This window comes from Dermacentor silvarum, chromosome 11, assembly GCF_013339745.2.
Source record: "Dermacentor silvarum isolate Dsil-2018 chromosome 11, BIME_Dsil_1.4, whole genome shotgun sequence".
Taxonomy (NCBI): domain Eukaryota; kingdom Metazoa; phylum Arthropoda; class Arachnida; order Ixodida; family Ixodidae; genus Dermacentor; species Dermacentor silvarum.
The window spans coordinates 57742534-57767755 of NC_051164.1; the positions used below are offsets into that span (position 1 = coordinate 57742534).

Consider the following 25222-nt stretch of genomic DNA (forward strand, 5'->3'; position numbering starts at 1 on the left):
CTATTCGGTACTTTGAAAAGCCCCGAAGACAATAAAAAAAGCAACAAACACTGTAATAGGCTGAACGGGGCTCAAACCATGCAGCAGTTCTACGTATGCTCTTCACGATCCTTACGACAAGAACTATGAGTGTTGACCCTGATGCGGAATAAGGGAAGAGTTTGAAGGCGTTTATGAAGGCATTCAGTCCGATCAGATATATGCCAAGCTAACAAGACTACACTATTACCCTCCGAAAGGGAATCAGAAAGAGTGGCGATCGCACTCCCGTGCAATTCGAAAAGGGGCGTGGAATTTCGGGTGGTGCCGTATCGGCACAACACGTTGCGCCTGCTCACTGGAAGGAGCTTCGGCATCTCTTGCAATATGACCTTAATGAAACGATTGCTGGACTATATTATATATATATATATATATATATATATATATACTGTTGTGGACGATTGGCAGTGCAATTCTCTAGAAGCAGTGGCCGCAACCTTTTCCTTTGACAATGTAATCGCAGGGTTCCAGACAATGACAAGGAAACATGCAGTGGAAATAGAAGTCGAAGGAAGTGCATTTAGCCGACACTGCCAATTTAAGGTCGCAAATATCAATGCATTCTCGATTATAATATACAAAATGCTGCAGCTTAACAGCTAAGAATCACAGAGAGAGCTACGAAAAGAAAAGCGATAAGCGTAACGTCAGTGAAGGCATTAACAGATTTCAATATAATAATTTATGCCAGATGATAATCTTGCTAAGGTAATGAAGAGAAAATAGAGTTCCGCGGGTCATGTATTTTTGTCCAACATTTTATATTCTCAACTCGTCAATATCCCTACTAATTTTCTTGCATTGTCCAATTATCTCTTTTCGCGCTACACAAATATCCCTGTACTCAAGTTTCATTGATCATAAATATATACTCTGGTTTCTTATACCTAATATAAGCCATTTGCGCCCAATTTTCCCAAGAGGGCATGTGTACCAGTACAGCATTAAGGAACGAGTTAAAGTTGGAAAGTTAGTAGGGATTCAGATTAGCAAACGACCGACGTGCAGATACGGACAAAGTACGTGAACGAAAAGGACTACGTAAACGTAGGCTACATGCAAAAAATTTCACAAATGCGGAAAACAAGGAATAGATAAAGCATGCGGAGACACGTTTTCGCCATAGTGCGATCTTTCAGTTGATAATCGGCGTTGGTACTTTTAACTACTACTGCTACTGCGGCTAAGCTCACCGATAATACTGACCGAAAATCCAACGAAGAAAGAAATTTTGTGTCCTATACCTTTATCGAAGACTGACGCGGCCCAGCACGTAAGAAAGCTAGCGCATGATTTGACATTGCAGGTACTGGCACACACCTGAATTTCATCACCATTGGTCGCACTCACTCGACCCTTATATAAAACTGCGCCGATTACCCTTCCTTCACCAAGGAAAGAAACAGAATTTCGTCGCCTTCGCCTGGTTGTTGCATTCACCAATGAATACTGATTGCTAAATCGAATGACCGCTAGCTCGGAACGTTGCCTATGGTGGCGAAGAAACTCTAGAGCACGTTCTGTTCTACTGCCTGTACTTTGCAACTTAAATACTTGTCCTCCTCACCGCTTTCAACAAGCTAGATAAAGAACTCTATTGTTAAACAAGGTCCTGGACCATGGCCTCGCTGATCACAGCTAAAGGCCACAAACGCGCTGATGCGATTTCTCAAGGTGGCTGGACTGAGTGACCGTGTGCGTTAGAGCGCTGAGTATTTTCACTAACTTGAACGCTGAGAAATAATTCCTTGCTCGCGCAGGTGCTCGTGGGGCAGCGCTTAAGTGTTGTGGCGCGGCGTGTGCTTAAAGAACCCTTGTGACGCGGCTTCGAATGCGCCCAATAAATTCAATAAATATGATTGGAAGAGCGGCGCAAAAAGGGCAGATGGATACAAAGTGAAGGAAGAAGGCTAAAGCAGCCTATCGCATCTGAAGCTAAAAGATACGGCACTTCATCATTGATATTTACTACTGTTAGTATAGCTTCGTTAACAGTTTTGTTATAAATTTCGACCACTGAATATATAAACACATAAAAAATTTACTTATCGTAGGAGACATCCTACGGGGGCACGACATCACACCTAAGATGTCGAACTCACGCTGGCTTTTATCACAGGCTGCGATAACGCTCATGGTATCGTCCGTGCGTCTTCGCTCGGATCGACAACCCCCTGCCGACGTGCGGCTGCCTCCTGCCGATCCGCATCGACGACTACGCACTCCAGCTCATCACCCGCCATTTCCAGATGAACCCAACCTGGTCCACCTGGCAACGTGGGATTACATCAAGCGCGTTCACGGCGGCCGACGCAGGATATAAAGGACAGCTGGCTGGCTCCTACTTCGGGCACGACATTGAACCTAAGATGCCTAACTCACTAGGGCTCTTATTACAGGTTAGTCACCAGAAGGATGCACATTGTTTTAGAAGTAACAATTACTCCTTGTTGATGGTATCGTGCCCACCACAGTATATCGACAAGTAGAAATTTGTGAAGGCTTTGTTTACTCACAAATTTCGCTCCTTGTCTGCTATTTTACTATTGCTTTCGGGTGACATTGAATCTAATCCTTGCCCCATGACAAAGGCTGAGGCGGATTCACTTGCCAAGGATCTAGATGCCATTCACAGGCTTGAAAAGGGTCAAGCTTCCCTGATAACTGATTTGAAGTCTGCCAGGCAGAAGCAAGTGGAAGTGGACAATAAAATTAAACTTATAAGGTACAAGATTGTTTCTTTGGAAAAAAATGGCGTTAAATCGCCAGCTTAAGGCTCGCCCAGATTCCGATGCTGTACGCGTTGTGTCTGAGGAGGTGGCGGTTATTAAGGCACGCTGTAACGACTCCGAGAACTGGATGCGGCGTTCGAATCTGATTTTTTTTTCGGTTTAGACGATGACTCTAGGGAAGACTGGGCAAAGTCGGAGCAGAAAATAATCGAATTCTGTGCAGATAAGCTTGGCATCAAAATAAATGAACAACAATTTGAGCGGGTGCATCGGTTGGGAACCTTTAGTGAAGATCAACGGAGACCCGCAATAGCCAAGCTGACGCTCTTTAAGGACAAAGATCGCATTCTGTCTTCTGCGTGCACACTGAAGGGAACATCATTTTCCATTCGCGAATATTTTTCACCAGAAAGTAGACACGCTAGACAAAAGCTAATTGAATTTGCAAAATCCCAGAACAAGCCTTTTAAGCTTTCAGTGGACAAGCTGCGTATTGATTCAAAAATTGATATGTATGGTGGTCCTGTAAGCGCAGGTGTCCCACTGAACAGATAGGTACTGTTGAGAGCATGCGCACAGTCACCATGCACCAAAGCTATCGCTGCTCTCACGCTCGCTATCACTATCATACGCCAACATAGGAAGCATGTTATGAAAGCGCGAGCTCATCTCTTCTTTCTTGGGAGACCGTAAATCGAACATTTTCGCTTTCACGGAAATCTGGCTGCATTCTGCAATAAAGGATGATAAATTCTTTTCATTTTCAAACATGTATTAACTATATAGGTGTGAGCGCTCTCTTAAAGGAGGGGCGCTGTCTTTATTGGGGTAAAGAAAGCCATTACGTCCTTTTTGGTCAACACTTATTCTGATCTCGAGATTATTTGGGTGGCCTGCACAATCTCTTCTTCCATGATACTAATCGGTAATTGCTAACGTGCACCGGATTCTAACAGTTGTTTCATCAATGCTCCGCGCGTCGCAATCAACAAAGCCATTGAACTCTTCTCAGCTGACTCAGTTTATCTTCTTGGTTATTTCAATTACCCGCTATTTTATTAGGCGAAATTATTATCTCCTTGTCATACATCGTCTGAATTCATCAACTTGTCTTTAGATTTCAATCTTTTTCAAGCTGTTAGAAAACGTACACGTGGTTTTATGTTTTTGACTTTTTTCCTAGTACTGCACCTGAAACTATTGGTCCCATAGAATACTTGGATGGCTTCAGCGATCACCATTTGCTCCAAATAACAATAAACATAACGCCAAAGGTTACCGGTTTAACGAGAAAGCTAATTCATGATTACAATAAGGGTAATTGTAGAACAATAATATCAAGACCCAAAACTGTTTTCGTAAACACGTTGTGGCCATCACTTTACATTAGATCCGTTGAGGAAACCTGAATACTGTTTAAAAATACACTGTGCACGTTAGTATAGACAAGTATGCTCCACTCGTAAATATAATGAATGATAAATTAAACCCTTGGTTTACTAAAAAGCTCCAGCGCATGAGGAATAAGAAAAGGACGCTAGCATAGTATTATTAAGACAGCTCGCACATCAGCTGCGTGGCAGAATTACAAAGGTCGTCTTAAATTGTAGCGCTCAGATTTAGGTGAAGCTAAGAAAATATATTTTTCTAATGATGTTCCCGAGCTTCTTAAAAACAATACAGTCAAGTTTTGGAAAATTATAAAGCCTAACAACAAATCCGGTCAGGTGTGCTTAAAAAACAGAAGCAATATTCCTGTTCCAGACAGCGAATATTCATCGGCTTTCAATTCATTCTTCAGCTCTGTATTTACACAGGAGGACACTTCAAATATACCTCGTGTTTGAGAGTTCAGCTACCAATACATGGAACCTATTGAAGTAAATGTTGCAGGGTCTTTCTTCTCTCATCAATAACCTTAAGATATATTCTTCATGTGGCGTAGATTGTATACACTCTAAGATTTTAAAGAATATATAAGTATCAAGCAAAATTCTCCTTCACATATTCAGACACTCACTTGCGACTGGTCACCATCCCACCGACTGGAGGATGGAAAAAGTTATACTGGTATTTAAAAATGACGACAGAAACTCTCGTGAAAGTTATCGTCCCATCTCCTTGACATGCATTTCCTGCAAGTTACTCGAACTCGAACATGTTATCGCTTCACAGATTTACAGACACCTTGAGACTAACAGATTCCTTTTTCCATAATCAGCATGGTTTTAGGAAGGACCTCTCATGCGAGCCCCAGTTACTTGAATTTACAACAGATCTACACACTAATTTGAAATAAAACTTACAAATTGATTGCTTTTTTCTTGATTTCTCGAAGGCTTTTGACCGTGTCGCACACTGTTGCCTTATATCAAAACTCTCCACACTAAAATTGGAATGTATTACCTTGTCATGACTCCGTAACTTTGTCTCAAATCGCCAGCAGGTTACTATTGCATAACATAACAGACGTTTCTTCTGGTGTTCCACAGGGTAGCGTCCTCGGTCCCTTGCTTTCCTTGTCTTTATTAATGACCAACCACACAATGTGTCCTCCACTATAAGAATATTCGCGACGGCTGCCTAATTTATCGCCCAATTAAAAGTTCAGATAATAACCTCGTTCTCCAGCAAGACATTGAACAAATTATTAGCTGGTGCAACAAATGGCTAATGACTTTAAATGCCTCAAAGTGTGAAGTAATGTCGTTTACCCGGAAGCCGACAACTTCAACGTATCCTTACCATATTGATAATTAGCCTGTTGCAATGGCTACTCAATATAAGTATCTAGGAGTGCTATTTATATCGAATCTTTCTTGGTCAGAACACATCACATCCATTTCAGCTAACGCTTTCCGATCGTTGGGATACCTGCGACGCAACTGAAGAAATGTCCCTTCAAATGTTCGCAAGCTAGCTTATCTAACTCTCGTGCGTTCCCAACTGGAGTACGCGTCTCCCATTTGGTACCCTCACCAGAAATACTTAATTGAATTGCTAGAACTGATTCAAAACAGGGCAAACAGGGCTATCAAAACAACGCAAAGAAAACTTAAACTTTCATTATAATCCTTGAACACTCGCCGAGACATTGCACTCGTAACGCCGTTTCACAAATTCATTCATTCCACTCGAGCACCGGCATGCTTGAAAGGACCCTACTCCACGTCACACAGCCTTCATAATCATTTCAGCTATGCCCGCATTTACGGTTCTACGCATGCATTCCAATACTCGGCTTTGCCACATTCCGTCAGGTTTTGGAATTCTCTCCCAGATAGCATCGCATGCCTGTAAAACTGAATCATTCCGTGACGCCTTGACCGACTATATGTCTAATAAAATGTGAGGTTTTACGGTTGTCGCGCCACACATTGTTGTATTTTCACTAAGTTTCGCACCTTATTTTAACGTTGGTAGCGTTAGGTCGCTGTGTTTATCGTTATCTCGCTATGTCGCGTTAGTACCTCGGTTATGAGTCCAGTTGTGTTATGTAAATTGCTACTGTTTTATGTATGCCATATACTCTATGAATTTTCTGTGTATTTTCTATGTACTGCCCCCCTTACCCAATGCCACAATTGAGGCCTGTAAAGTATTTTTAAACAAAAATAAATACACAGACAGTCCCACAACCGTATTGTCTTTCTCATAGATTATCGAGTGCTTAAGTGCCGCTTTTGTCAACCTGATATGGACTTGTGTTTGACCTCTCGCTTGTTCGTGCAATGCTACTAATATATTCATCACCACTTCCAGAAAAATGCGATCTCCTAGAGGGATATCCAACTACTCTAGGGTGGCTATATTACCCGGGGCTATCCTATGCATTGATACTTCCTAAACTCATCCCTTTAGTTCCTGTTCTGCCGATATCGACTGTATTTTTCTTCTCACGTTACCCATTTAGTTGAGTCCAATGAACCACCATTCGTGAAGAAGGTAAAACAAAAAGCGGACACGATTTTTACTACACCGGGTAGGTCAAAAACACTCCTTCCAAACGCTACCGAGCATAAAACAACTCTCAATACACTCCCTGTCAAAAAAACAGGATGCATCAGATATATCCATGTGTCTCGAATGTAATTTTCTTCTATGAATCATCGAAGATGTGACTGCATTCGGCATGGGAGTCGATACAACTTCGAGGATAAGGTAATCATTCCTTTTGGCTAAAGCACCGCATCAGCGATATATATTGCAGAGCCAGCGTGCCGAAGCGGCTGGGGCGAAGTAAGAGAGTGTGCTCTTAAACGCTGGAGAGGGAGAGGGGAAGGAGGAAGAAAGATTGTCTCAGAGGAGGGAACTCAAGACGACGCCAAAACGGAAGTAATTGGATAGAAACGATGCACATGACGCGTGTTTCGTTGTGCTCCATGAACAGAAGAATGGTGCAACCCTATCGCAGTTAGTTTGACTGCTGTTCCTGGCAATTGATTTAATCGTTCGTACGCTCCACAGTCCTTACAGAGCACCGTTTCAAGATCCCGACATGAAGACGAGGCGCTATAGTTTCATAAAATGGCAGTGAAGCAACGTCGTAGGAGGTGTTTGGCGCAGAGAGCTCCTTTCTGGGCGGGTGCTGTGAACGCCGTTTAGGAATTGCAGCCACGCGTGATGGCCGAAAGGCTTTTTCCTTTCACGCTGCATCTAACACCGCTGGAGTCAGAGTTCAGGCGCGTTCATGTGAAAGCACGCGTGACATGCCATTGTAATGAATGTATTCTGTGATGACACTGAGAATACTGTGTTGGCATGTCTTATACTTTCAGATGTTTCTCCTGGAATACGCATTTCGTCCGTACAGTATCACTAGCTTCTTTGAGTTGTTTCTACTTCTCTCCTATAAAGGATAAATAGGTAAATGTACAGAAAGCACTGCGTGCTAAAAAATGAAAACAAATAACGGCTACTATAAAAGGCATACGTGGCAAACACTAAGAGCCATGTTGAGACTGGTAAGTTTGATCGAACTGAATTGAACTTAAAATGTTCGAAACAATTGTGTCGACCCACCGTGGTGGCTTAACCGCTACGGTGTTGCCGTGAGAAGCACGAGGTCTTGGTTCAAATTCCGAGCGCGGCGGCTCCATTTCGATGGGAGCGAAATGCAAACACATCCCATGCGCCCACGCATTCTGTGCACGGTAAGGATCCCCGGGTGGTCAGAATTAATCCGGAGCCCCGCACCGTGGTGTGCCTCATAATAAGGTCTTGATTTTGGCACGTTGCACCAAAAAGTTTTTTTATTAACAATTGAATCGCTACCGATAAGCATCCAGTGTGGTTTTAAAGGATAGGTGGTTTTAAAGGATGACCGCGTGCAAAACGCATAATATTTTTAACGCACTTCTACTGTGGCATTACTCATCGGAGTGCGGGGATTTCGACACTGTGAATTAGAGAGGTCTATGATTATTGTTTACCGGAGAAATGGTGTTAATTCACCATGCGCAATGGATCATCGAGCACCCATCAATGCGCAGGAAATAATCATGTGGTCCAAGTAGAAAGCGAAATACAATTTATCGCCCTTGTATTCTTAGTCTCACGCTTTACTCATTCAGCCATGAGAAAGATGCCGAATTAAGCGGAGAGCAATCTTGTTAAATAGGAACATTCATATCTATGTTCCTTGAGCGTTCGTAATTTATAGTGCGGTTATTTATTTACCACGTCCGCATTTGGCACGATAAGGAACCCGGAACTAGGACATACACTGCATTTGCCAAAGTCAGACAGATGATTCGTCACACTCGAGATGGGTAGGGAGAATTTATTTGAAGGAAAGAGGATAGGTTGGGCTGAGTTAGTGCACCTGCTACTTTGAACAGGGGGAGGGGAATAGGAGGCGTAAAGGTGTGAAAAAGGATGACTATCACAAAGAAGGGATGCCCAACCGTAAAGACAAGTGCAGTGTTGTATAGATTACCAAGAAAGTCAATAGATACTGGGCTAAACATCCAGCCTGCCAATAATATTGCTTTCCTTGGCGTCGTTGTTTTGCAAACGTTTTCCTCGTGGTACTGTATATAATAGAATTAAAGAAACACGTGTAAGCCTACTTTCTAATTCTGAAAAATACACAATTTACAGTTTCTTACTACTTACTACAATTTACGGAAAAGCTGCTGATCCAGTGACTAGAAACGCCCTAAAACGTTACGTATGTGCTTTCCTGGTGTCGTGTGAGAAGTAGATCAATCACTGGGTTTATTGTATATTTGAAAGAAAGTAAGGGACATTAGGGGCGATATGTGGGCACATCTTGATGTTAAAATTAAACAAATTCTAGGGTTGTACGTGGCCGAACCACAATACGATTATGAGGCACGCCGTATAGTGGGGACTCCGGAATAATTTTGACCACCTGTTTTCTTTAGCGCGCACCCATATTGCACGGTACACGGGCGTCCTTTGCATTGCGCCCCCATTGAAATGTGCCCGGCGAGGCCAGGATTTTTCGGAAAGCTCGCCTTCGGGCTTAACAGCGCAACACCACCGCAACTGCGGGCAGCCGCGGCGTGTACATTTTAATGTGTGTGCGTCACTTAGGTGAGAAAATTAAATTTTCAAACTACGGTATCAAACAATTAGGTATATCCGAGGATACGGATCATCATCAATAGGAGACCGACGTGAAACGCACTGAAATGTTTCGGAAGAACCCCTCTCCCGATCACTGTCGACATGAATACGATTAGCATTCAGACAATGTAGTGACGCAGTGTATTGCTTAAGCCACTTTTACTTAGAACCCGGAGTCGTCATTCAAAGATCCTCATTGCTTCGGCTATATACGACATACGACACTGCCACAGGAACCGACCCACTTTCATGTGACACTCGCTTGACACAGTCAGCCATGACCATGACGGCACGGCGACAACTGTATGATGACGCAGTGATGACGAAGAAAGAATACCGTCGACGTAACGACGAATGTCATATGACGGCAATGACATGACCATTCCGAAATTATGACAACGGTATAGGGAAACGACAACGTGACGACGACAGGACAACAATGGCGTGACGACGGTATGAAGAGAATAGGATGATGAAGCTGCAATGGCGCTGACAGAACGACCATGACGTCATCACGACGATGGTGCGGCAACGAATGGGTGTCGCTCACTGTCTGACGACTAGGCAATGACGAGGATGCTATGCCCCAAAACACTTATTTGCTTCGAAACTTTACTCTTGCAGACTCTCTTTGAGATGTATTGCAAGGGAACCTGGAATTTCGCTCGTCTTATCAGATGTTCTGTTGAATCCAACTACATCGAATCAATGGGCAGTGAACAAGGTTCCTCACTCTAACTTAACCAAGAACTATCGTTCTTATGTCCGCCGTTAACTGTTTAGCGTTACTCAGCTTACGACGACTAAATGCACTTGCAGCTAAGGCAACGACATTGATGTCAAACGGCACTGGCGAGAGCACCGCTCACGTGACGTCATCTTGCCGTACGCGGAATAGCCGCTTGGGGATTCAGGTTGCCTGATTGCGAAGGACGCAAGTGCTAATGCAACTGACGCTGCCTCAGTTCTTCATGGCTCCGCCCCTCGACTCCTATTTGGATCGCGAATCAAATGACGCGCCCCACAGCTTCGCGGTGCGCCTACTTTTCCATCGCAGCGGCGACTTCGCGCTCTCCGCAAACCGTCATTTGGTTCGATATAGACGACCTCTAAACTCCACGAAACAGGCAAAGAAAGCTATCGCTTTAGAACTTGTGCTGAGCACATACAAGTGCCGACGGTTGTCAGTCGGGCTTACTAGGACACCATACCCAAATTATAATTCAAACAATGCCCCATTAATTACTCCCCAAAGCCTCAGCCACTTTCATCCGCTCCTAGCTCTCACTGCTTAGCCATTTTATTGCGATAGCAATTAGATGGACACTCCAGGTGCATTTGTGCCGTCACGTCGCCGTGAGGTTCTGTATAAAATACAACGGCGATAAAATTGTCGCCGTGCGCCGTATGCAGTATGTGCGAAGTTTACTGCCACACGCTCCCACCCGGCCGCTGTATCTTGAAAGCCATATGCGGCAGGGACAGAGCCCGCCCTGCGCTGTGTTTGGGCGGCTTAGTTTGCGTTGATGCCAGCGGTGGCACGAAGGTCACTTCGCTCACTGCTGTTGCCGCGCTTACTCACTCCAGAGTTTGACAGCGAGTTTCCGCGGTCATCGAGTGAGATGCGTTCATACTTGCTTGTGCGCGCTTCATACTATGCTTGTTCATTTAGTTACTATGCCTATGTTTACAAGTTTATACGGCCGATAAAACTACTTTCCTAACTTCATGTAGCAGTCCACTAATTTGCTATTGTAATCGAAGCTTCGGCTATCAGCGAAACTGCACTTTTTTTTGCACTGTCGAGGTAGTGCGCTCCCTGCCAGGCTCGTTGCCACCACTAGCCTATAGCTCCGTTTACATAACCCCCCCCCCCCCCCTCCCCCCCCCCAAAAAAAAGCTGCGTATACATATGAATGCTGCAACATCCGCGCCTCGCATTTTGTAGCGCATCACGCGACTTACTGTGGTATTGTGTGCAAGTGGTGCATCCCTCTTTGTGCGAGAAAAAAACTGAAATCAGTTACCTGCGATTTTCATTCCACCGCTAAGTGGAGGAGAGGATACGGCTGCAGTCGCCTCACTTTTCCTTTCTCTCCCTCAATGCCATACGTGAGCGACTCCATGCACGGCATGTGACGAGTTCCTCATCTCTAAATGCCTGTCGCATTCGTGTCAACGCCGCTTAAGTCCGCGCGAGTGGCCTATAGGGATGAAAGGCGGCCAAAACATACATGTAAACGCCTGTTAGTTGGGTCGAGCAAACGTCGAGGTACAGTGCTCAAGCGTGTTAATTCAAACTGCCTGCGAGAGATGGCTTGGCTCGTCTAGTCGGCTTTCCAAGAAACATCTAAACGCGGTTGGTTCAGGCTTGGTAAACTCGACTTCTGGCGCGACGTACTCGCGTCGAGTTCACGTAATTACCGAAGAGTATAAAACCCAAAATATCTAAACGAGTTGTGCTGAGGGGCCCTTTATTACTTCTTCACAAACCGAAAGAGCCGCCTAGCGTTGTCCAGGGGTTGGCAGGAGCTTCAGGAAGTCTTCAGCTGCCAGTATAAAGTACAGGGACGCTATTCTCGATATGCCGTGTATGACTGCAAATGTATTCAAAAGTCGGAGGCATATAAGTGCCGTATGCTTTCATTTAAATAAAGACTTAGAGTCACTGCAATCGGAAAAATTATCCTTTAATTGGGAACTTCCGAGCTGTCTCAACGCATAGGCAAGTATGAATGCTACGAGGCCAAAGTAGGCTGCTCGAATACTCCCTTTCCGATTCACCACTCGGTTACGTTCTTCAGAAGAAAGGAAACACAATATACTTGTACATGACGCAGACAGAGATAAACGATCCCCGAAGCGAAATTTCATCTGCATTAGGATCGCTTTGGAGTACCACAACATTAAATGGTCGCGACGCTCCAGTTTTCGTTTTTACACTATATTCTAATATATTTATGAAAGCCGCTTCACAATGATAGGCAATGAATGCGGGTTATTTATGGTCATTAGGGAGAGAAATGCTCCGCATATCGCATGTTTACTTAACATGCACGTGTAAACTTTGTATTAAAAAAATGAACAGGAAAACAAAATGGTTTTCCTGTTCAAACAAATGGAAACCAACGAAGTAAACGGTATTGATTGCTATGCCGTTCATACAAAAATTGCTCCGTGTGCGTTTTTACGGGCCAACTTCGTATTAAAGCTTGATGAGGACTTTCTGTTTGGTGGCGCTTGGTTCAGGTTTCATCGACCGTAACGAGCCGTGGCACAAATGCTTTGGGATATTAGAAAGATCCAAAGTTCGACTGATTTTGTGAGCAGCCTAGAGCGCAGAAGAGTGGCTTGGCTTGGCGCTGCCCCTATTACTGCGAGCGGAAAGGCGCTAATCTTCTAGAGCAATCTCTTGCAGATAGTGGAGGGAAGAATTTGCCGCAGTCGTAAATGCAAGCGTCCGAATTGTTGACCCGATGTTAGAACGACGAGTCTTGAGTGGAAATGACGAAAAGAGAAAGTTGAACAATAGACATATCAGAATAAGCATGCGGATCTCGCGCACTGTGAGAATCGATGTAAGCGGAGCTTTATGTGCAGTTTGCTTTGATTGACGGTAATTAGCGGTGATGTCTGCGAATGTGCAATTTATTAATCGTTTAGTTCAATGCGACAGTGGCGAGCTGATGTTAAGCGTTACCTTGCGTGCGCCACTGCTGTTTGTCTGCGTAGTCCAGAGAACACACAGGGAGACACACAGGGAGACACACACAGGGACAGGGACACACACAGGGAGACTTGTTTGCTTGAGGCGCTTTGTGGGTAACTGTTCATAACCTCTGAGAGGGTTGAGCATTATCATTGGCTAACGTGGTACGTACATCGCATCGTGGTAGAAGCGTTAAACTTTAAATGAATTGTTGGACTGTACGTAGCTCAATTAAGTATTATAATCGTATGTGTACATTGTATGCATACATTCGCGGTCTGTACAACGTTTTGTGCGTAGCGAAGACGCTCATGTTACCCGCGACGCTTCTTTCGGGCCTCGACGCCGAGTGCACGCTTTGGAGCCATTTTGCTGGCGGTGTGTTTACGTGCTCCCTCTGCATATGTGGCCACCACGCAGTAGAGACGCCAGCTGCCAGCGCTCTCTTTAGGCTATGCATGATTGCAATGTTTACACTATCACAGCACAGCACGCGACTTCCACAGCCATTTCTGTTGCATAGGAAAGCAAGAGCAGCACGTACCATATGCACAAACTATGAAACACTCCCCTAGCGGCGGCGGCGGCGGCGGCAGCCGGGATGCGCGGAAGCGAACGCCATGTGGTGGTGTTGCAAGAAACCGAGCGGCACGCGCGGCAAAACCATCACAGCAGCAGCGTCCGGCAAGTTGGGAGAAGTGGCAAAGAAAGCTTCGCTTGAAAATCTGATACCTCAGTGCCTTCATGTGCCGCCATGAATCGCAAGAGGCTATGATCTCATGGCGTAGATCATTTCAAAACATACTTTCTGCTGCATTTTTTATGTGCACACAAGAACTGGTCCCAGTGCTCGCGTGATGCCAAAAAATGCTGACTGTTCCCTGGCTTTAGTGAAAAAGCGTGGATGCACTTTGGTTTTTGTGTTGTTTTATTATGTATTTGCTTAGTTTTCACAGCGAAGCGGTCTATGGCTAGGGTTCCGTGGATTTTTCGTGTCCGTGAACAAACCTGCGTGTGCAGAACTTAGCTCCCGAATTTGATTCAAAATGGCTTCATTCTACGCAAACGTTTATACGTCTCATTACTTGGATATGCATTTTCAGTAGACTAGTTATCAATACGCAGCATTTTCAAAATCAGCAGACTCTGGGGTAGATAATAGCGGTTTTTTAAAGGCTTGCCGCTGTGAGATCTACGTCGGCCATGTGTACGCTCGCACCGCCCTCTCTTTGTCGTCGTTCCAAGCGCTTGCATGCCTAGTTTCTCTCCGCTCTACCGGCGTGGTGGTCCCGTCGCATGTGTCTAGTTTCCTCCGGCTCCCCAAGGTTGTGGTAGCCTTCCACGCGAATAAATGCCGTCCAATAAAATAAGTGTGTGTGACGTGCATGTGCCTGTCTTCGGGATGACTGCCATTACCACTCAAGAGAAACAAAATTTGCTCATACCTGTGATCTAAATTGTGTGTCACCTCTATGTCACCCGTGCCACCTCTATGTATTCTGTGGCACGTCTATGTAGTTTAGGAGATTAGTTGGGATCGCTTATTGTTATTTTACGTGGTACCAGAGCCCGATAAGAAAACATAAGCACTTCTAAAATGTCATATACCTTAGTAGGCAACTGCTCATAACAGGTGTATTAGGCGAACGAAAAGCTTGCAGGAATCTCCAAACATTTGGTTGGAAGTATCCTGTTAATCTCTGTGTTTAATAATTGTGACTTACACCGTGCCTTAACATGGCCTCTCCAATCGAACTTATTTTCATAAATACCTCAAGGAAAATAAAAAAAAACAAAACAAGAAGGAAAAAACTAAGAAACTAAAGAAAACTGACTTACGAAGCCTTGTAGAACCACGGCCCAATTTGCTCTGCAGCTATTTCTTTTAGCAGTTGCATTAAATCATCAGCTGTCTGCGATTAAACGAGACACTTTAATGATCGACCGCGTATGAATCGCTATGCGAAAACACTTTCGTACTAATTTAAGCAAGGTGTGCGTCACATTTTGTTCCTGTTAGGAGGTCACGAAAGGTGAGTGCAATGTTTGTATAACGCCGTAATTAATCCATGTGTACAGGTTAAACATTGCACGCATGAAACGCATAACGCGCTCCACCATTTTACTAAACACGACGTCGCGGCCACATTCATTTTCTGAGGATATCAGGCAAACGCCGGCTGTTTCGTATAACGCCTGAAAATAGTGAGAAATCAAATATACGGTATGAACCTTCCAAGCTCTGAGCTGAGGCATTGCCATGCGCACATTGTTTTATCCTCTTTCCAGTGGCCGTGTTCACTAAATTGTTGCTGATATTAGGTCGTTGCTGCCATGCGAGATACGCTTATTGTTTGCATAATTTCGTGAATATTGTAGGTAGGCATACTTGTGATTACTCCCTTTTGCTAGTGGTTAAATGAAAGCTCCCCATGCGTGAGAAGCTTACGCTTCATTTCTTCCTAGGAAGTGTGGTGTAACAACATTGTTCATGCATTGCGCATCCATATGTCTTCGTGAAATTACAGTAAAGCATACAATTATGCTTAAAACTACTGTTGCATCTACATTCCATCTCTGCATCCTTGTAATTACTCCTTCAAAATATTTTAAAAGTTGAAATTTACGAGCAATACATTAGCCTAAACCAGAATTATATTTTCAGAATGGTTACCGAAGACTTAATATATCACACTAAAACTAATAATTCTACAGGAACTTGAAACCGAAGGCTTACCACATTTTACAGTGTTTTCGGGTAATCTTTGGTTGGATTTTGGCTTCAGTTTTTTCGCGGTGCAGAGAAAAAGTGGCCGTGGTCTCACGTCCTTGGTAAACTGCGAGGGCCATGCCAGCGAGGGGGATCGATATAACGGCGTGTTCCGTGGGTCCCCCTGGACACCGAGTGAGCGTGTCCAGATGAATTGCTCGCCCGAAGATTGGATCCGCGTACGTGACACGCCCAGAAGAGTTTAACCCATCGGTTCGCTGCCTACTTTCTTCAACGGTGCGATTGCATTTTCGCGTCATCCTCTTTCCAAACCTTCGCGTACATGTGCACAGGCCCACTAAGAAACACGTACAAACAAGCAGCAAACGAGCTTGTGCTCTCACGGTTTATAAAGCCGCGAATCGCCGTCCACGGGCAGCTAGCTTCACTTCCGCCATCCTTATCAGACTTTCTTGGTTCTCTACGGAGAAATGATTGCCTGCAGATATTTGCAAGGGAAGAACAACACGTGCGCATAAGGCCAGCGCGGCTGCTTGTTCAAGCAAGAAAGCTTGCGGTGTCGCCCGTAATACGAAGGATCGAGTGCAATATTACGTGCAATAAGCCTTGCACTGTCTCGTGCGTTATTGTTCGGACGTAATAATTGCAGATGCGAGTGAGCAATCTCCTTTCGAAATGAAAGCTTCAGGCAGTGATGCCAAGGTAAATATACCTGGTAGCGAAGCTTCCATAGAAGCCCATACGTTCAAAACATGGCGGTTCATTTGCGGTTTATGGGGCTTCGCGCCATCTGTGTGAGGAGGGAACACTTCCGGCGGAAGTAAACATAATTTGACGTCATATCCGTTAAAAACAGAAGTGACGTCCTTTTGTTCTCAAAGGCGCGAAATGTGTTTTGGAAGGCCTGCCATTAGAGCTGTATATTCAAATGCCCCGCCATTCGACTTGATGGGTGTTTCGAGCTCTCAGCGCGAAAAGCGATGCAGGAAAAGTTCAGCCGTACGGGTGTCGAAATCGCATCGCTGCACGGAACATACTTTCTTTGGAGGCCGTCGAACGCTTTGGGCGTAGAGTGCTCGTCCAGCGCTGTCCCACGAAAACAACTAAAGTAAACAACTAGCTGGCGGTCGCAACTCGCTACTTTTGACTGAACAGGTTAAGAAACATTAAAACTACCCGTGTCACCAAATTCAGACAAATGCCGGCAAGCAAAGCAACGCAACATGTGAGGGGGGCGTGAACTTTACGATCGCGCCTTTCTGTCCACTTCAAGAGCTGCATCGCATTGCAAGTGATGGCGGCGTCAACGCCCGCCGCTATATTGATGGGCGCTCTTACGGTGGGCGCTAAAAAAGGGTATTTATTGATAATTATCAAGTAAAATAGAGTTGTTCTTTTTTCGCCATGCGTACATAAAATTGACTAGGAATTTTATTTTCGTTGAATGAATCTAACTGTGTCTCGCTTTAATTTAAAAACGCTTTTTTTCTTTCCCAATGTTTGTTCCCTCGAAACGTAGTCGCGCTGCAATCGCTGCTCCCATAACCGCCCTTGCTGATGTCGGTGACAATTCCTTCTGAACCGCTTTTCGCCCGAAGCTTCGCGACCATTTGGATCGACCTTGGTGATGCTTCCAATTGGAATAGTCTTTGATTGGTCAGGTGGCGCTCCCTGCTGGCTCGAGAAGTGCACTGGCAAGTCTATTCCCCCCCCCCCCCCCCCCCCCGGTTTCCTGTCCCGATTTCCCCTTCCTGCCGCTGGCGCCCTTCGTATTCTGTTACATCGGCGGTCGTTTATGAATAATCAGCAGATCGCGGCATCGCTGAGTCGTTTTACTCAACGCAGCAGTGGCCAGAAACAATATTGTCAGGTTGCAATATTTATTGCTACGGCATCAATGAAGTTACTAAGAGGTAGAATCTTCAACTGGCTATATGTGTGCCGAGGATTGTGTTGCACCGCGAACTTTCTTGCTTCAGTTTGTTAATAAAATTCTGGCAAAATACGCTTCCATTCTCACTGACGGACATCAAGTCTGAGAAGATTTAACCTAAAAGGCATGCACTGTCTGTGTTTTGTTCCATGACATTTGTTTGTGGGCTGTCATTCTCAAAATTCCAAGGAATAACTGTGACAAGAATGTAAGACAAGGTACGAGCAACTTTAGTGATAGAATGGTATGACAATACAACCCACATTCACCGCATGTCATATAGCAAAGCGTGGTATACATACATATACCTCAACATATATGGGATTTTTCGGTAAAGGCCAACTGCGAACAACGCCGACACATAATTTTCGTGACACGGGGCCCTTAATGCTCTCGCATTAACAAGATAATAGTTATATTTATTCAGAAGATACAACAATTAAGATTTTACGACTGCCAGTAAACTTCAAAAGAAGCAGATGGGAGAATGACCCCGCGTGGCTCGTGCCCACCGACATAGAAGAAGAAAACACCGCGCGGAGTGTGGCCACGTTTTGGCTCGCTTGAACGTCTGGAAGAGCCCAACCCCAGTTCAGGCAATGGAGGCGAGCATATTTGCCGCCAGCTACTTCGTGGTGGAGAACGTCCTCGACCACTTGGAGACCGAGGAGCTATTCACGTGCGCCGAGGTGAACCGGCTGTGGCAGTCGGTCGCCCTGTTCCTGCTACGCAGGAAGCTGGTCTCCGTCTCCGTCTGCTGCACGCCGGTGAGCCACGTCGCTTTCGTTCTATTGCGATAGCAATTATATGGACGCCCTAGGCGAATTTCTGCCGTCGCAGCCGTCGTCGACGCCGTGAGGTTCTGCATAAGTCCAAGGGCGATAACACCGTCGCCGCGCGCCCTACGCTTTATGTGCGAGTGAAGGCGTGCAACGGTAGCCGACGATTGCGCCTCAGTCTCACCTGCGCGACTCGGAGGAAATCGGGCAGGAAGTGCGCGGTTGTTCGCCGATCGCGAGGCCTGCGAGGCACCCAACGCAGCGAGCCACCGGGGTGGAAGGGGAGGGAGAGAGGGAGGGGGGGGGCGGCATTCTTCTCCGGCTGCAACTGCGTATGTGGCAGCTGTACACGGTCGCATGGCCATATTTTGAGAGCGATCTGCGTTGGGGGCACAATCTCGGTGCGTCTGCGGCTCGTATCTTTGTGCGTGCTGTGTGTTCTTGGCGTTCACTGCGTTGACGCGATAAACAACACCACGAAGTTCACTTTGCTAGCTGCTGCTGCAGCGTTTCCTCACGTCAGCGTTTTGACAGCGAGTGTCCCCGGTCATCGAGTGTGATGTGCTCATGTTTGCTGTTCGCGCTGACCCTATGCGATAAGCCATGAAGCGATCTACGGGTGTGTGTAACAGGATGGCAGCGGTTTGGAGCCATGCAGGTGGCACCACTAGTAGATTGCGACCACACATACGTAGACCGTATAGGTCATTAGAGCAGCATTGTATTACTGCCAATTTTAGAGTTTGTTTTGTAGTATGACAGTATTGTGCCGTCGGAGTAGCAGTGCTGTATAGTATTGCCATATTAAGACCCCCATCCCCCTATTTCTTGGTCACGGCGTCTTGTGCTCAGCTTTGAGCGTCAGAGCCCAGCATCTGTAGACACACAGCTGAATGCCATGTTATATTGTTACACTGTATGTGGAGCACTAGAAGCACGTGCGATAGTTCGACGAAACGGCAAGCAGCAGTGCAACTGTGAGCACGTCTTCGCAGGACTCGGAGCGGGCCACCCTCGTCTCAGCGCTGGGCAGCTCGCACGTGTGCGTCGACATCTTCTGCTCCAAGTTCTCGCGCTTCCGAAACATCGCGCGCATGGCAGGACTACGACCGTCACTGGTGTTCCTGTCCCATCACGTCGACCTCAGCGAGGACAAGCGAGGTATGTCACTTTATGGAGTCACGGGAGTGCTGGAATTTAAAGCTCCGGAGCTCACCATGGGACGTGTCGTGTTTGAATAATGTGTTACGCTAACTAGCCGTCACGCTGATTTCCGCGTTGCCTGTGAGCGAAGGAAGGATTTATAGGAACTACTGAAATATAGCATGTATTCTTCTGTCTGTTGCATTTTGTTTTCCAGAACCTACGGAGCTAAAACGGAGTTAACAATGCAACCTAAGAACCAAAGAGCCGCCAAACAGATTTGGAACGGAAAAATCGTAGGCGTAACCATAAGCCATGAAAACGGCTGTGTTGATGGGAATATGAGGGAGTGCAGCTTGTATTTTACTTAGATTAAAACGAGGTTACGTGGGGAAGCGTATTAGAGCAACACAACCTAGTCTTGTAGCACGCAAGGTTAGGTGATGCATAAGATCGGGTAACGTAAAACCATAGAACGCAGTCGGTTCATGTAAGACGGAGGTATAGTTGAAGAAAGCTAGAGAGGGCTTCATCCTGCAGTGGGAACAAATCGGCTCATTGTGGTGATTAAGGCATTGACGCAGAACAGTGATGGCTGGCTTGACGACAGGGATTACAACCACACGAAAGCTCGCAAGCTGTGGCGGCTGGTTGGGAACAAGCAACGTACTCAAGCGAATAACTTTGTTTGTTTCGCCTGTTTTCGTGCTGGTCAGCGGATTTCTACCGCGGCGACCATGTGCCTTCATGCAACCGTGTAGTTGATCCAGTTTATACTAGATTGAGTAGGACTTCTTGTTGGCCTAGCTGGTAGCAGATCATCTCGGTATAAATGGCACAAAACAAGAGAATTAGAGTGAACGACGAGAGAGGTGCCTGCGCTGTCGTATACTGTTGTTTGACGCCTTCTTTTGTGCAATTTTTAGCACATAGAGACGAGACGCACGTACCACTTTAAGACGCACGTGCTGTCGCGCGAGAGCTTTGTGGCGTCTGAAGATTGTAGATGAATGGGATCCGGTGGTGGCGCTGTCGCGTTTTTTCGTAGCAGTGGAGCGCTCCTCCATCGAAGTATCCTCTGATGGTTGTGGGGCACGTTCAGCATCGAAGCCTGGTGAGTGAGTCATGTTGCCCACCCACCACAGTTCGGCTTAAGCTTGCACGTGGGACGGGATCAGCTGGCTCTTAAATTCAATGGTCCCAGGAGTGTCTGGCCTGCGTGGAGTAAACGAGAGTAGAAGAAAGCGCAGGTGAGCACCCGTTGTCATGTCATCGTCGTAACGCTGTAGCCATTCTGTTTCCTGCCGCTGTCGTCATGCCATCGTCGTTGTTGCTGCGAAAGAACTGGTCCGCAGACGTGAGACGGAGACGACCGTTTAATCCAACATTGAGGCGAAAACTCACTGATCCTTGCCCATGCGCGTGCCCTCGATCCCTTCAGCTACGGGTCGGGCACGCTCCTGGTTGCTCCGATCCGCTACGTTGGCTGTTCTCGGAACCGCTTGATCTGAATTCGCAGTCGACGTTCGGCCAATCGGCGATTGTTGCTTCCGGATGGGTACCGTGGCGGTTCGACCACCAGTGGCACTTGATAATGCCCATCTTGCTTGGAGATTCCTTGCTTAAATGCAGACAGGTGAGGGTTGCTCCCGAGGTTTCAGCAACAGGCTCCGTCGATCGCGATGACCTCGAGACGCCACATCGACAATACGTCGGGGTTCTCCGATACAGAGTTGTCACTTGATACGAACAGGGCACTTGATGCGGAGTGGACGTTGGACTCCAGAGGGCCTTGTAACATCCATCCAAAGGTAGTATCTATTGCTGTTACACTTGTGTTGGTACAATCGATTTTCCCGGTCGAAGCTTCCAATAGGCATCAAATTCGATGAAGTTGCTTATCTCGTTGTTTGCCATGTATCTGCTTTAAATCTGTCAGCGACGTTGTACTTCCGTTCGACAAGCAGTCGCAAAACATTAGGGTTGAGCGGTGAAATCGTCACGGCGCATAGCTGAGGAATTGTTAACGCTTCCAAAGTTCTTGTCAAGTCATTAAACTGGCAGCGCAATCGCACGCAGACACGCTCGGTGCAGAGTCGTCTTTGTGACTTGGAACCTCCAACGGTGATGAGGGAACGCTCTTCTTTATACACGACCGAGCACTGAAGAAGCCTGGCCACATCTGCGCGAATGTATGTGCGCTGATTGCCGCTGTCCAGCAGTACCCGCACAAGGAGTCATCGGTCTCCGGATTCAGTCCAAATACGGCCTGTCTGCATCAATACAGCAGCAGATCCGACGTGACTACTCTGAACGGTTCTCACGTTTCGCAGCGTGGGCGAGGGTGTTCCATACAACGCAGGGGAGACAGCGTGTGGCTGCGGACGCTCAGCTGGCCTTGATAAGTCACATATAACTGTCAGGTGCCGTCGCTTGCAGGTACCACACGTGAGGCTAAGAGATTTCCTACACAATCTGGCGATGTGATAGCGCGTTCCACAGCGGAAACAGCAATTGGCATGCTGCAGCCTTGCCCGCTTTTCTTCAGCTCATATGTTGGCGTTGTTGAGAGCGATGTCGTGATCCTTGCTGTTGCACGATGGGCATGCGGGTCGAACGGGCAATGTAGACCCTGTTATGGCGGACGCTGAAGGGATGGTCTCCGCGCTATACATTTCTTCGGATAAGTTGGTCCTGTTTTCGTCTTGAAATAAACGAGAACACGACTGCAGCCGGCCGTCCACCTGGATTTCAACTTGGATGCAGAGGAAATTTAAGAGCTCCTTGGACAGTCTCGTTCTGTATTCAGGAGTTCCGGCGATACTGGATGCGCGGTCGGCTTCTGTCTGTACATGATGGCAAGGTCTTCTGGCAAGCATCGCATAACGACACGATTCAAAACCACGGTGTGCTGGTCTGGTAAAACTCCAAGGCCTTCTAACGCACTGACGTGGAGCTACACATTGTCGTAAAGCAGGTGGACGAGACATCTACAGAGCTTTTTACGGGGCTCAATACGAGGAAATGATCGACGTGCTCATTGATAAGGAGGTTTCGGCGTCCGAAGCGATCTGTGAGTGTTTTGATCGCGAGGCCAACCAGATACCTTCTATGGCCCGTTTCGCGCTGCCTGTTAAATACGTGAGGAGTTACTTAAATTTTTCAATGCGCGGAAGCTCGGTGTTCTCGTGGGTAGTGGCGTCAAAATGGTTCCAGAAAGACTGCCATCCACGCAGATTGCCAACGAATGTTGGTATCTGTAGCGTTGGCAGTTGAAATGAGCGCTGACGCTGCTCTCTCACCTGGCCCGCTGCGTCGCTGGAGCTCCGACGGTCGAGGTTGCTCAACCCGGGTCCAGCTGTCTGAGCCTGTGTTCTGGCGGTCGATCCTCTCACGCTCTTGCAACCAGAACTTGGCGCGTGACACGGCGTAGAGAATCTTTTCGTTGTATTCGTGCGCCGTTTCAATTGCCTGGTTGATGTTTTCTTCGTCTTTTGCCGCAAGGATGACGTCGTCGAGGCTCGACAGCGCTGCCTCCTTGTCTGTGACGTAATTCATGTGCCAGTTAACTTCAGATGCATCGGGATCCGGATGCTGCAGCAGGTCCTTTAAAAGCGCCACGGCTCGCGTGACACCAGCTCTGATGACGCCGCGCTTCTTCCGCCTCTGGTCCGAGTTCGTCATGGCCGTGACATGAAGGGAACTCTACGAAAGGGGGGGGGGGGGGGGGGGGGGATCCTGGATTCTGCGGCCCCAACAATGTTGCGAAATTAAGAAGTCCGCAGACGTGAGACGGAGACGGCCGTTTAATCCAACATTGAGGCGGAAATTCGCCGGTCCCTGCCCGTGCCGGCACGCTCCTGGTTGCTCCGATCCACTATTCTTCCACAATTGTCACGTCGTCATGATTCCTCGGTTGTCACGTGGTTTATGGTGTACCGCCATCGTCCTCATGCCACCAGCTCCATTGTCGAAATTCCGGCATACTTAACACTGTCGTCGTCATATTCATAGCGATCACGCTGTCATGTCTGGACCGAAACATGCCGAAGATAGTTTGTGCCGCTATCACTAAACATTTTATCGCTGCTGGCCAATAGAACGGATGTCTTTTTAGATAGTACACAATTATTACAAATCACGTCTCGCTTAGAGCATAGTTTTAGGCCTTTAGCTGGATTACTCGTAGAGGCATGTATGACTTGAGCGGGAAATCGAAATACATAATCAACGAATTATCAAAAATTTGCTGAAATTTTTTAAATAATTACTTTGCGGCACAAATTGCGATTAATGAATTGTAGCCCATGAGTTAACATGGCTTTCCAATTGGAACGAATTCTCAGCAAGACATCACTTTCGAGACATTCATTCCCATAGCCGGTGACGAAATACACTGGCGTCCCAGTTACTTTTGTGCTTCATTGCATAAAACGGTGTTTGTAAGTCGAAAAACAGTGCATCGAAACCGTTGCGATACTCAGAATTCGTTCCACGTCAGTACGTCTTGTAAACTCACCAAAGAGAATTTGTGAATTGCAATACTATGTGCCATAGGATCAGGAAAAACTTGATTAGTCAAATTTTGTTATTCGATCGCGCATTTTCATTTCTCATGGAAGTAATGTCTGCCTCTTCGAGAAATCCAGTTCAAGGATTAGAATTGTGCTATCTGTAATTGACCATTTTTGAAGCTTTTGTATAGTCTAATGCAAACACAACGTACTTAAGAAGTATTTTTAGTTTCTCCATTTGTTCTTAGTAGTCCGCATAAGTTATTTCTTTACATAGACAATCTTCGACGGTCTCTACAGCTTTTTATATCTCGGTGACGTCTGTCAAGGATGATTACTATGATGTCAAATTTGCTGACATCTAAGTGACTAACCCGGGTATAGTTAACATTTACAGTTATTGTATAAAACACTTACGAATATCGGCGCAAAACGGCTCGAAAACGTAATCGATTGATTTGCTTTTGAAGTGTACAACATCGGAACAAGCGAATAATCGAGAAAGGTTGTGCAGAAGCGTGATAATTAACCAAAACAAAATTCCATCGACTGCATTTTACAAGCGGCTCAGCCATATGTAGATTCTTTTCTGCCGTCTTTTCCATTTCGCATTATTGAGCTGCGAGCAAGTATTTCCCATTGAGACGAGTAGCTGCTCGTACGAAACTTTAATCAGTCGAGGAACAACTCGAAGCGTGAAGTTTGCATGACTCGTGAACATTTGAACATGAACTGCTGTTCCCGCACAGCGGTGGAGCGCCTGCGCGAGTTCCTGCCCCCGGACTCGGTCATCGTGTATTTCAAGCTGGAGCTCGTAGGAACCGTGAACGGCACCGATGACGCCATGCACGAGGGCATATTCGGCGAGTTCCTGTTCCGCGCCGAGGAAGACGTGACCGCGGAGAGGCAGAGGACGACTTCCGAAGAGGCCGATGACCAGCCACGGCAACCACCGGATGGCGCCATCCCCGGGTGGGTAGTCTATAGGTGCCGGCTAGGGTGACTATTTGTCACCGCCCCGTTGAAAAGGAGATACCAATTATTC

At 46.4% G+C, this 25222-nt stretch overlaps 1 protein-coding gene across 3 annotated transcripts in view; it reads left to right on the forward strand.

The window, feature by feature from the left end:
- LOC119432604 (uncharacterized) overlaps positions 1-25222 on the forward strand; it is a 61168-nt gene that overhangs the window by 12825 nt on the left and 23121 nt on the right. For 2 of the 3 annotated variants that reach the window (XM_049659162.1, XM_049659163.1), the window contains exons 2-4: positions 15880-16026; positions 19516-19681; positions 24927-25149. In XM_049659162.1, the coding sequence (XP_049515119.1) occupies positions 15880-16026; positions 19516-19681; positions 24927-25149 (536 nt within the window). Of the gene's footprint in view, positions 1-15879; positions 16027-18207; positions 18509-19515; positions 19682-24926; positions 25150-25222 lie in introns of those variants that run through there. The other variant, XM_049659164.1, reaches the window with a different exon arrangement.